Genomic DNA, 12,906 nt, shown 5'->3' with positions numbered 1-12,906 from the left:
CCTGTTTTAATATTTTTGTCTGCTAATTCTAACCTATGCTCCAGTTCTGTATCAATTTTGATTGACTGATTTTTCTCATTATTATGGGTCATATTTTTCAGCTTTTCTGAATGCCTAGTAAATTTTGGTTGCATGTTAGGTATCATGAATTGACTTTGTTGAGTGCTGGATATTTTTTATATTCTTATAAATGTTCTTGAGCTTTGTCCTGGGATGCAGTCAAGGTACTTGGAAAGTTTTTTCATTTTTTCCTTTCAAGTCTTGCTTTTTAAAATGTTTAGGCAAGTCTTGAGCTGTGTTTCATGTAGGGCTAATTATTCCCCACTAGTGAGGCAAGAACCCTCTGAGTACTATACCCAATGTCTATGATTTATGAGGTTTTTCAGTTTTCCTGATTGGTTCTGGCATTTTTTCCAAGTCTTGTGTGAGTTCAAGGAACTTTTTCTCTAATCCTTTCAGGTGTTTTTCCCTGTTGGGCTCAGGTAGTTTTCTCACATACAAACAACAATCAGTAAGTTAAGAAACATATAGGAGGCTCCTTGGAAGATCTCTGGTGGTCTTATTGTACCTCTCTCCTTAGTGGTACTCTGTCTGTGAATTCTAGGTTTTTTGCTCTCCATAGACTCTCAGCTTCATCTCTTCAACTTGGGGGGTTTGTTGGGTTCCTCCTGATTTGTCCTTCCTTGCACTGCAGCCTGAATATACCCCAAAGAAATACGCCAGGGAAATCATATGTTTCATTTTGTTCCCTTTCTCTCAGGCATCACTGTCTTCCATTGCCTAATGTTCAATGACATGAAACTGTCATTTTGTTCATTTTGTCCAGATTTTTAATTGTTGAGGGTGGGAGTGTAAACTCAGCCTCTTCTTTCATATTGGCTGGGAGAAGAAATGAGATGTACTTTTTTTAAAGAACACAAACTATCTTAAAAATTTAGGCCTATTTCTGATGAGAGATTGTTTGAATTTAAAGACAAAAAAAATGTAATTGTTATTGCAAGTTCCTGTGCCTGATGCACAGTGAGGCCAAACGAACCAAAACATTGGAGTTGGGGGTAGCGAAAGGTTTATTGCAGAGTGATGCAAGGATAAGGGTGGCTCATGCTCTAAAAAAACCCTGAGGTCCCTGAAGGGTTTTGGCAAAGCATTTTTAAAAGCGAGGTGAGGGAGGGGGGTTGCAGGGTATGTGATCAGCTCATGCACAGTTCTCTGATTGGATGATGGTGAGGTAACAGGGAGGTGTCACAAGGGTTAACATTATCATTCCTTAGTCTCCAAGAGACCTGGGCTATGTGCTCATGGTCATGAAGTAGTTAACTTCTTCCATTTGGTGGGGAGTTTTCACATCTGTAAAACAACTCAGGGAATGTGCATCAAATACTGTTATCTAGGTACTTCAGAGAGGAGCTATGGCAGAGGATATGGGGAAGGCCCCATAGGGTCCTGCTCAGTTACATAATGAATGGTAGTATTCCTTATAAACAAACATAACACACTTTTCTCTAAAATTAGCAAACAATTTTGAAAAATTTTATTATATTTCTTTACTTTCAGAAGGTTTATTTATATTAAATTACCTTGTGCAATATAAGATTGCCTAAAAACACACAGATCTTAAATATAAGATTGTCATGTTGGACCTGTGATCTTTTTAAGCAGTAAAACAGCAGAAATGGGTATCAAACTGACATATTTTACAGCCTCTATATTCTGTGCTTTTATTCTGAGAAGAAGACTCCATACCCCACCAACTATACTGAAGGCTTATATGGGTCCACCCTTGCCTCTGTTCAAAAGAACTGAGGCTGTTCTTTTTTTTTTTTTTAACTACATTGTCATACTAAGAATTATTATAACCTAAAAAGCGTGAAGATAAAAACCCTGGTATTCTTGAGAAGGTGGATGGAGAAATGGTTATTTAAAAAAACCTTATCTCTTAGAAGACTACCTTAAAACATACACAAGAATATCAACAAACACAAAAATAGCACAGATTCGCTGTTACTGTCACTATAATGGAACAGGACTCAGAAAAAGTATTTACTCTTGGATATAAGGAGATACCATTGAGAACTTACAAGCTGAATCATCAGACTCCATTTTCTTTTACATTTCTTTCAGCAACTTCTTGAGATTTCCCAGGAGTTGTTACCTTATAACGAAGTCACTGATTGCCACATTCAGAATCTGCCTCTTGCATCTAGCAGTTAGACAAAATAGACAGCTACTTTTTTTTTTTTAACATCCTTATTGGAGTATAATTGTTTTACAATGGTGTGTTAGTTTCTGCTTTATAACAAAGTGAATCAGCTATACATATACATATATACCCATATCTCCTCCCTCTTGCATCTCCCTCCCACCCTCCCTATGCCACCCCTCTAGGTGGTCACAAAGCACCGAGTTGATCTCCCTGTGCTATGCGGCTGCTTTCCACTAGCTATCTACTTTACATTTGTTAGTGGATATATGTCCATGCCACTCTCTCACTTCATCCCAGCTTACCCTTCCCCCTCCCTGTGTCCTCAAGTCCATTCTCTAAGTCTGCATCTTTATTCCTGTCCTGTCCCTAGGTTCTTCAGAACCTTTTTTTTTTTAGATTCCATATATATGTTTTAGCATATGGTATTTGTTTTTCTCTCTCTGACTTACTTCACTCTGTATGACAGACACTAGGTTCATCCACCTCACTACAAATAACTCAATTTTGTTTCTTTTTATGGCTAATATTCCATTGTATATATGTGCCACATCTTTAGAGAGCTACTTTTAACTGTCAATGAGAGATTTAGATTCATTTTGGCAAGATTAAAATTTATTTAATTGGTTAACCAAGCGGTAACGTTTGCATCCATCTGGTCAGTATACTCTAGCTAAAGAGGATTGCCCTGCACTAAACCAGTGGTTGTCAGCTGGGTCCATCTGTGCCCCTCAGTGGACATTTGACAATGTCTTGAGACATTTTTTATTTTCACAACTGGGATGGAGAGCTATTATTGGCATCTACTCAGTAGAGCTAGAGATTCCTAGGACACCTTCCCCACATGAAAGAATTTTCCAGTTCAAAATATCAATAGTGCTGAGGTTGAGAAACCTGCATTAAACAGACCTCTTGCAACTTATAAACACTTAGCAGAGCAACACACACACACACACACACACACACACACACACACACACACACAAATGCTTTAATAAGATCAGTGCTTTGGTAAATAACACTAGACTTCACTTTTTAGAGAAAGTTCATGAAAACAATGTGTTTTTCCTAGGAATTTATTGAAAAACACAATAACTTTAGGATTTATATTGAGGTTAGGATATCTATTACTCAATCTCCCATACCTATATGAAATGTATGAAATAATGCAAAACTCTGGGACATATCAAAATCCCCAGTAATCAAAGGGTTCAGTTATTCTCATAATACTCTACTGATTATTTATTTGTCAAGGCACATAAACAACTGCATTTCTAGATAACATGCCTCCTACAGCTCTTAAAAATAGAAGGCTTATATAGTTCAACCTCAGCTAGTCAAAACTCGTCTCATTTAGTAAAGAAGGAATGTTAGGGTTGGGAGGGCAGCACAGAACCTTTAGTCCAGCTCCCTCATTTTACAAATAAACTGAAGTCAAGAGGAGCACAATGAAAAGAGCAAATTAGTGTTAAGCCAGCTGTAGACCATAGGTCAGTTGGCTCTGGGTTCAGTAAACTATAAAAAACACCCAAATTAAAAAGATCCTCAGTTTGTTTCTACAAGGCCCATCAGACTAAGGCTTACTTTTGGGAAAGCCAGAGAGCTATAGAAAATATAGACTCCACTGTTACAAGGCACATACAAAATCTCACACTCTGGGACCCAGGATCAAATCCACGTACTGATTTTGGAGACCCTCCAGAGAGGCAGGAGGCAACTGGAGCTTACCCTGGGGACAGAAACACTGGTGGCAGCACTTTTGGGAAACTCTTTGTATGAGAAGGATGATGGTGCTGGCAAGCAGCATTTTGGAATCCTCCATCTAGCTTATTAGCACTAGGACTTAGTCCTGCCCACTAGCCTGTCTGCACCAAGAGCAGGACACCTCAGGCCAAGCAGCTAGCTGGGCAGGGACACAGGCCTGCCCACCAGCAGGCCAGCTGCCTTAAGACCACCTGTGCCCACAGACACCCTGGGACCCAGTCCTGCCTCCAACTGGCAGACAACTATTCCCAGACCACCAGGGCCCTGCAGTCAGAGACCACCCTAGACTGAGCTCTGCCCACCAGTAGGCTAACATCAGCTTCAAAATTCTCCTGGGACCAGGCCTTACCTCTGCCTACCAGTGAACAGACACCAGCATCAGGACTACCACAGTCCCACAGCTTGCTATGTCAAGACCCAGCCCACCAACCAGCAGGCTGCGCCAGCTAAAGGATCCTTTTGGCCCCAGTCTCACCCACCAGCAGGACAAAACCAGCTCTGAGACAATGTTGTGCCCCACAACCCCCAGGATCCAGCCCCACCCACTAGCAGACTGACATAAGCTTTGGGACACCTCAGCTGCAGCCAGCTGTGTCAGGAATCAGCCCTGCCCATCAGCAGGCTGACACTAGATCTGGAACCGCCAATTCCACAACCACCAATCGTGGAATCAAGCTCCACACTCCAGTGGGCTGGCAGTAGCCCTGGGGCCCCCCAGAGCCCTGCAGCTAGCCACTTTGTGACCTTACCTTGCCTGCCAGTGGCTGGTAGCCTGTAAACTGACCAGACCAAGGCCTGTCATGCCTACCAGATCACATACAGCAGTCAGCCAGCCACAGTAGAATGACTTACATAGCCCACATAGGGGGCACCCCTAGAGCATAGAGATTTGGTGACCAGAGCAGAGTGCACTGCTAGGAACATAGAAAATCTCCTACACAAGCCTACTTCTTCAAGGTGGGGAAATGTAACCAACCTACTAAATACATAGAAATAAAAACAACAAATTAGGCAAAATGAGGCAGTAGAAGATTATGATCCAAAGAAAGACACAAGATAAAACCCCAGAAGAACTAAGAGAAGTTGAAATAAGCAATCTACCTGATAAAAAAAGAAAATTACTGACGAATATCACTGATGAACATAGATGCAAAAAACAATCAACAAAATATTAGCAAATAGAATTCAAAAAGATAATACACCATGATCAAATGGGATTTATCACAGGCCTGCAAAGATGGCTCAATATCTGTGAATCAATCAATGTGATACACCATATTAAAAAACAAGAAGTGGTGTGATGAATTGGGAGATTGGGACTGACATACATACACTAATATGTATAAAATGGATAACTAATAAGAACCTGCTGTATAAAAAAATAAATAAAATTCAAAAAAAATCATATGATCATATCAGGAGATGCAGAAAAAGTTTTTGACAAAATTAAACAACTATTTATGATAAAAAGAACTTTCAACAGGGCTACCCTGGTGGCGCAGTGGTTGAGAGTCCACCTGCTGATGCAGGGGACATGGGTTTGTGCCCCGGTCCGGGAAGATCCCACATGCCACGGAGCAGCTAGGCCTGTGAGCCATGACCGCTGAGCCTGTGTGTCCAGAGCCTGTGCTCCACAACGGGAGAGGCCACAACACTGAGAGGCCCATGTACCACAAAAACAAAACAAAAAAACTTTCAACAGAGTGCTATTGAGTGAACATACTTCAACATAATAAGGGACACATGTGACAAACCCATGGCCAACATTACATTCAACATTGAAAAGCTGAAAGTATTTCCTCTAAGATTAGGAGCAAGACAAGGATGCCTACCTGTGCCACTTTTATTCAACTTACTATTAGAAGCCCTAGCCACAGCAATCATACAAAAAAAAGAAATAAAGAATTCCAAATTGGAAAGGAAGAAGTGAAACTGTCACTGTTTGCAGATAACATGATACTATACATAGAAAATCCTAAAGATGTCACCAAAACCTATATATATAACTCATCAATGGATTCAGTCAAGTTGCAGGAGACAAAATTAAAATACAGAAATTTGTTGCATTTCTATACTCTAACAACAAAGTATCAAAGAAATTAAGAAAACACTTCCTTTTATAATTCCATTAAAAAGAATAAAATACCTAGGCATAAATCTAACCAAGGAGGTAAAACACCCATACTCAGAAAACTAAAAGACTCTGATAAAAGAAATTGAGGAAGACATAAACAGATGGCAAGATATACCATTTTCATGGATTGGAAGATTGAATATTGTTAAAATGATCATACTACTCAAGGCAATCTACAGGTCAATGGAATTCCTATCAAAATATCAATGGCATTTGTGGAAACACCAAAGACTCTGAATATCCAAAATAATCTTGAGAAAGAAGAACAAAGCTGAGGGTATCATATTCCTGATTTTGAACTGATTTGAACAGTAGTCAAAACAGTACAGTACTGGCAGAAAAGAGACACATAGATCAATGGAACAGAGTAGGGAGCCTAGAAATAAACCCATTCTTATTTTCATGCAAGAATATGCAATGAGGAAAAGACAGCCTCTACAATAAATGGTGCTACATGGAAAAGAATCAGACTGGACAACTCTCTCAGACCATGTAGAAAAATCAACTCAAAATGGATTGAAGACTGAATTTAAGCACTAAAACCATAAAATTTCTAGAAGAAGACATAGGCAGTAAGTTCTTTGACATCAGTCTTAGTAATTAGTTTTTGAATATGCCTCCTCAGGCAAGGGAAGCAAAAGCATGAATAGACAAACAGTACTACATCAAATGAAAAAGATTTGCACAGAGAAGGAAAAGATCAACAAAAGGAAAAGAACACTTACTCAATGGGAGAAGCTATTTGCAAGTGATATATCTAGTAAGGAATTAATATCCAAAATACACAAAGAACTCATAAAACTCAACATCAAAACAACAACCCAATTAAAAAAATAAGCAGAGGATCTGAATAGATATTTTCCAAGGAAGACACACAGATGGCCAACAGGCACACGAAAAAGATGCTAATCATCAGGGAAGTGCAAATCAAAACCACAATAATATATCACCTCATACCTGTCCAAATGGCTTTTATCAAAAAGACAGCAAGTAACAATTGTTGGAATGAATGTGGAGAAAAGGGAATACTTGTGCACTGTTGGTGAGAATGTAAAATGGTGCAGCCACTACAGAAAACAGTATGGAGATTTCACAAAAATTTTAAAATACAACTATCATATGATTAAGAAATTCCAATCCTGGCTATTTATCTAAAGAATATGAAAACATAAATTAAAAAAGATATATGTATCCCAAATATTAATTGCAACATTATTTACAATAACTAAGATATGGAGCAACCTAAGTATTAATCACCAGATGATGGATAAAGAAGATATGAGATATATGTATAAATATACACACATATATATAAAATAAATATATAATGAGTATATTATATATATACTTATAAGCACACAAAGATATACATTTATATGTATTTATATTATATATATTATACAATATTATATATTTATATATAAATAAAATAAATATATAATAAATAAACAACATGGAATATTACTCAGCCATAAAAAAGAAAGAAATTTCCCTATGTGTGACAACATGCATGGACCTAGAGGGTATTATGCTAAGTGAAATAAAACCAACTGAGAAAGACAAACACTGTATGATTTCACTATATGTGGAATCTAAAGAACAAAATATATGAACAAAGAGAAAACAGAAAAAAAGTTATAGATACAGAGAGGAGTGTTGTGGGGAGAGGTAAGAAATAGGTGAGGGAGGTTAAGAGGTATAAACTTCCAGTTGCAATATAAACGAGTCACAGTATAAATATACAGTGCGGGCCTGATTGCTCCAGCTCCGTTTTTCTTTCTCAAGATTGCTTTGGCTATTCACGGTCTTTTGTTTCCATACAAATTGTGCAATTTTTTGTTCTAGTTCTGTTAAAAATGCCATTCATAGTTTCACAGGGATTGCATTGAATCTGTAGATTGCTTTGGGTGGTATAGTGATTTTCACAGTGTTGATTCTTCCACTCCAAGAGCATGGTATATTTCTCCATCTGTTTGTATCACCTTTAATTTCTTTCATCAGTGTCTCATAGTTTTCTGCATACAGGTCTTTTTCTTCCTTAGGTAGGTATATTCCTAAGTATTTTATTCTTTTTGTTGCAAGGGTAAATGGGATTATTTCCCTTAATTTCTCTTTCAGATATTTCATCATTAGTGCATAGGGATGAAAGAGATTTCTGTGCATTAATTTTGAATCCTGCTACTCTACCAAATTCATTGAATAGCTCTAGTAGTTTTCTGGTAGCATCTTTAGGATTCTTTATGTATAGTATCATGTCATCTGCAAAGAGTGACAGTTTTACTTCTTGTATTCCGATTTGAATTCCTTCTATTTCTTTTTCTTCTCTGATTGCTGGCGCTAAAGCTATAGTAATCAAGAGAGTTTGGTACTGAAAAAAACCAGAAACATAGATCAATGGAACAGAACAGAAAGCCCAGAGATAAATCCATGCACATATGGTCACCTTCTCTTTAATAAAGGAGGCAAGACTACACTATGGACAAAAAACAGCCTCTTCAATAAGAGGTGCTGGGAAAGCTGGACAGCTACCTGTAAAATAATGAAATTAGAGCACTTCTTAACACGATACACAAAAATAAACTCCAAATGTATTAAAGACCTAAATGTAAGGCCAGACACTATCAAACTCTTAGAAGAAAACATAGGCAGAACACTCTATGACATAAATCACAGCAAGATCCTTTTTGACCACCTCCTAGAGAAATGGAAATAAAAACAAAAATAAACAAATGGGACCTAATGAAACTTAAAAGTTTTAGCACAGCAAAGGAAATCATAAACAAGATGAAAAGACAACCCTTAGAATGGTAGAAAATATTTGCAAATGAAGCAACTGACAAAGGATTAATCTCCAAAACTACAAGTAACTCATACAGCTCAATATCAAAAAAAACAAACAACCTAGGGGCTTCCCTGGTGGTGCAGTGGTAGAGAGTCTGCCTGCCGATGCAGGGGACGTGGGTTCATGCCCTGGTCTGGGAGGATCCCACATGCCGTGGAGTGGCTGGGCCCGTGAGCCATGGCCACTGAGCCTGCGTGTCCGGAGCCTGTGCTCCGCAACGGGAGAGGCCACAACAGTGAGAGTCCAACGTACTGGAAAAAAAACAAAACAAAACAAAAAAACAACCTAAACGAAAAATGGGCAGAAGACCTAAATAGACATTTCTCCAAAGAAGATATACAGATTGCCAACAAACATATGAAAGGATGCTCAACATCACTAATCATTAGAGAAATGCAAATCAAAACTACAATGAGGCATCACCCCACATTGGTCAGAATGGCCATCATCAAAAAATCTACAAACAATAAATTCTGGAGAGGGTGTGGAGAAAAGAGAACCCTCTTGCACTGTTGGTGGGAATGTAAATTGGTACAACCAATATGGAGAACAGTATGGAGGTTCCTCCAAAAACTTAAAATAGAACTACCATATGATCCAGCAATCCCACTCCTGGGCATATACCCAGAGTAAACCATAATTCAAAAAGATATATGCACCCCAATGTTCATTGCAGCACGATTTACAATAGCCAGATCATGGAAGCAACCTAAATGTCCATCAACAGACGAATGGATAAAGAAGATGTGGTACATATATACAACGGAATATTACTCAACCATAAAAGGGAATGAAATAGTGCCATTTGCAGAGATGTGGATAGACCTAGAGACTGTCATTCAGAGTGAAGTAAGTCCGAAAGAGAAAAACAAATACCATATGCTAACCCATATATTTGGAATCTAAAAAAAAAAAAAAGTTTCTGATGAACCTAGGGTCAGGACAGGAATAAATTAACAGACGTAGAGAATGGACTTGAGGACATGGGGAGGGGGAAGCTGGAATGAAGTGTGAGAGTAGCATTGACATATACACTACCAAATGTAAAACAGATAGCTAGTGGGAAGCAGCTGCATAGCACAGGGAGATTATCTCATTGCTTTGAGACCATCTAGAGGTGTGGGATAGAGAGAGTGGAAGGGAGACGCAAGAGGGAGGGGACATGGGGATATATATATGCATAGAGTTGATTCACTTTGTTTTACAGCAGAAACTAACACACCGTTATAAAGCAATTATACTCCAATAAAGATGTTAATATATATATACATATATATGTATGTATATATATATATATACACACACAGTGTGGGGAATATAGTAACTATGTAATATATTTGTATGGTGACATACAAAGATAGCATTACTGTGGTAATCATTCATAATTAGAAGTACTGTGGTAGTCATTTTGAAATGTATAGAAATATCGAATCATTATGTTGTGTAACAGGAATTTGAATAGTATTGTAGATCAATTATACTTAAAAAAAAAACCCCACAGAAACTTAGGTCATTTTTTGTGTTTATCAGAGGTGGGAGTTGGGTAGGGAAAATTGGATGAAGGGGGCCAGAGTAAAAACTTCTAATTATAAGACAAGTAAGTACTAGAGGTGTAAAGTACAGCATGATCAATATAATTAACAATGCTGTATGTTATGAAAGTTGTTAAGATAATAAGTCCTAACTGTTCCCATCACAAGGAAATCTATTTTTAAAATTTTGTGTCTATGAGATGTTCACTAAACTTATTGTGGGAATCATTTCATGAGGTAAATAAGTCAAATCTTTGTTCTGTACCCCTTAAACTTATCAGTGTTGTATGTCAATTATGTCTAAATAAACTGGGGGGGGGAATTTCAAGCTATTGAAAAGTCTTTAATGGTTATAATAGTAAGGAGTTTAAAATGATTATTCACATTGTTAGGCAAGATTGAGGAAAACAAGTACTTCATCCTTATACCACTATTAGTTAATATTTATATAAGGTTTTATCATAAAATTCTCCTTTCACCAATAAAATCAGATTAATAAAATTTCTTTTTACATTGTTTTGTCTTGTCCTTTTATTCATAACTAATATTTCCCTGACAAGAAACAATCAATTAATGTTTTAAGTTCTAATTTCAAAAGCTCAGAATTCTTAGGAAGAATAAGATCAACTCACATAATCTATAGCTTTTACAATGTTTTCTTGTTTCTCTGATGTGCAAGAAAATGGGGAAACTCTGTGGGTATGTGACATTTTTTCTTTTATGAGGGGCCTCAGCCTCCAGTCTAATGGTATCAAAACATCACATTCTCAAGTAATATGCCTGGACAAATAGCAGTTAGGGCAAAATGTCTTACTGTGTTTATTTTGATTATTACCAAATTACCAGTCATAGATAAATTTCACTTTACAGAAAATATTTGACAAAAAAATGGTTCTTATCACTGGTATGGCAACATACAATTTCAGATTTTTTTTTTAATGGGGAGGATATTATCCTACAGAAGATGATTAGGAGAGCATGCCTGGAATTCTATGGTGGAAAGCACTGAAAACAATATTAGAGACTGCTGGGGGACACAGCAATATGGATCAACTTCACCACTACCTCCTTACAAGGCACTAATTAATGTGTATGTGATTATTTAAGTACTTTTGATATGTGATAAGAGTTTCAAATTTGACCCAACTTGTAAGAGTATTAATGTGAAGGCCTATACACTAAATCTGAAATTTATCTTAGTCAGAAAGCAATGCATTTGATAGAAGTATAAGAAAAAAACACTTTTAAAAATGAGTTTGAGAGGATGGGAGTCAAGATAGTGGACTAGGAAGATGTGGAGCTCATGTCTCTGCACAACTAGGGCACCTACCAGGTACTGGTGGGGGAACGTGGACACCTGAGGGGATGGGAGGAACCCCTGAGCAACCAGGTAGGACGTGGGGGGTATGGTAGGGAGGAGGAGAAGTAAGAGTGGGACCGGGACTGGCACCCCTGAGGGGCAGCTGGGGGAAGGGAGGGGCTCCCACACCTGGAGGGACCCACCCATGGTTAAGTGATAAACAAGGATTGAGGAGACCCTTGCAAGAGCGGAGGATCAGAAGGAAACATGGTTAGTGTTTACTCCACCCATTTGGGGCCTGGGGAACCTGCTGAGGTCCCAGGCCTGATCCTCTGCCCACCAAGGCACTCTCCAGCTGTGTGGCTCCTGAGGGAGTGAGAGGGAAGGGGAGAAGGTAAAAGCCAGCTTGACAGGACCAACACCCCTGAGGGGCGGCTGGGGGAGGGGAGGGGCTCCCACACCTGAAGGGGCCCACCCACAGTTAGGGGATCAGCAGGGATTGGGGAGAACCTCGGGAGAGTGGAGGATCAGAAGGGACAATGGCCAGCGTTTCTCCTGCCCACTTGGGCTCCGGGGAGCCTGCTGAGATCCTGGGCCTAATCCTCCACATTCCAAGGCTCCCTCCAGCCATGCTGAGCCTAAGCCCTGCCCCCACACCCCCACCCAGGGCCTTACCTCTACACACCACACTCCAAAACCCTCTCTGACCCCCTCCAACTACACTGGGCCTAAACCCCACTTGAACACCCCCAATTAGAGTCTTTCCTCCAAACTCCGCACTCTGAGGCTCCCTTCCCAGGCCTTTCCCAGCTGAGGGAGTCCTGAGCTTAGGCCCCACTCTGCTTTAAACACCACATGTGCCTAAGCTCCACCCCCCACAGCAAGGCCTTTTCTGGTCTTTTTTTTTTAGGTTGTGGTTCTGTTTTTCCTCATTGTTGTTGATTCATTTATATTTTTATTTTTTCTAAAAATTTTTTTATTCTTCTAATTTTATTTCATTTTTTAGAGTTTCTTATTGTTCTGCTCCTTTTGGTGTGTCCCCACCCTCTTTTTTTCCTTTTTCTTTTATGGTTCTGTTTTACCCAGTTGCAGTTTTTTCACTTATATTTTTATTTTTCCTAAGATATTTTTAAT

At 38.8% G+C, this 12,906-nt stretch overlaps 1 protein-coding gene across 3 annotated transcripts in view; it reads right to left on the bottom strand.

Moving 5' to 3' along the window:
* GUCY1A2 (guanylate cyclase 1 soluble subunit alpha 2) overlaps positions 1-12,906 on the bottom strand; it is a 426,827-nt gene that overhangs the window by 66,983 nt on the left and 346,938 nt on the right. The window contains exon 7 of one of the 3 annotated variants that reach the window (XM_079928806.1): positions 2,139-2,200. The exons of the other annotated variants lie outside the window; for them this stretch is intronic. Coding sequence (XP_079784932.1) covers positions 2,165-2,200 — 36 coding nt within the window. The 3' untranslated portion in view covers positions 2,139-2,164. Of the gene's footprint in view, positions 1-2,138; positions 2,201-12,906 lie in introns of those variants that run through there. 3 annotated transcript variants of the gene reach the window in all.

Source organism: Stenella coeruleoalba, assembly GCF_951394435.1.
Source record: "Stenella coeruleoalba genome assembly, chromosome: 8".
Classification (NCBI taxonomy): Eukaryota; Metazoa; Chordata; class Mammalia; order Artiodactyla; family Delphinidae; genus Stenella; species Stenella coeruleoalba.
Note: the sequence above shows the minus strand (reverse complement) of the source record. Positions and strands in the feature narration are given on the sequence as shown.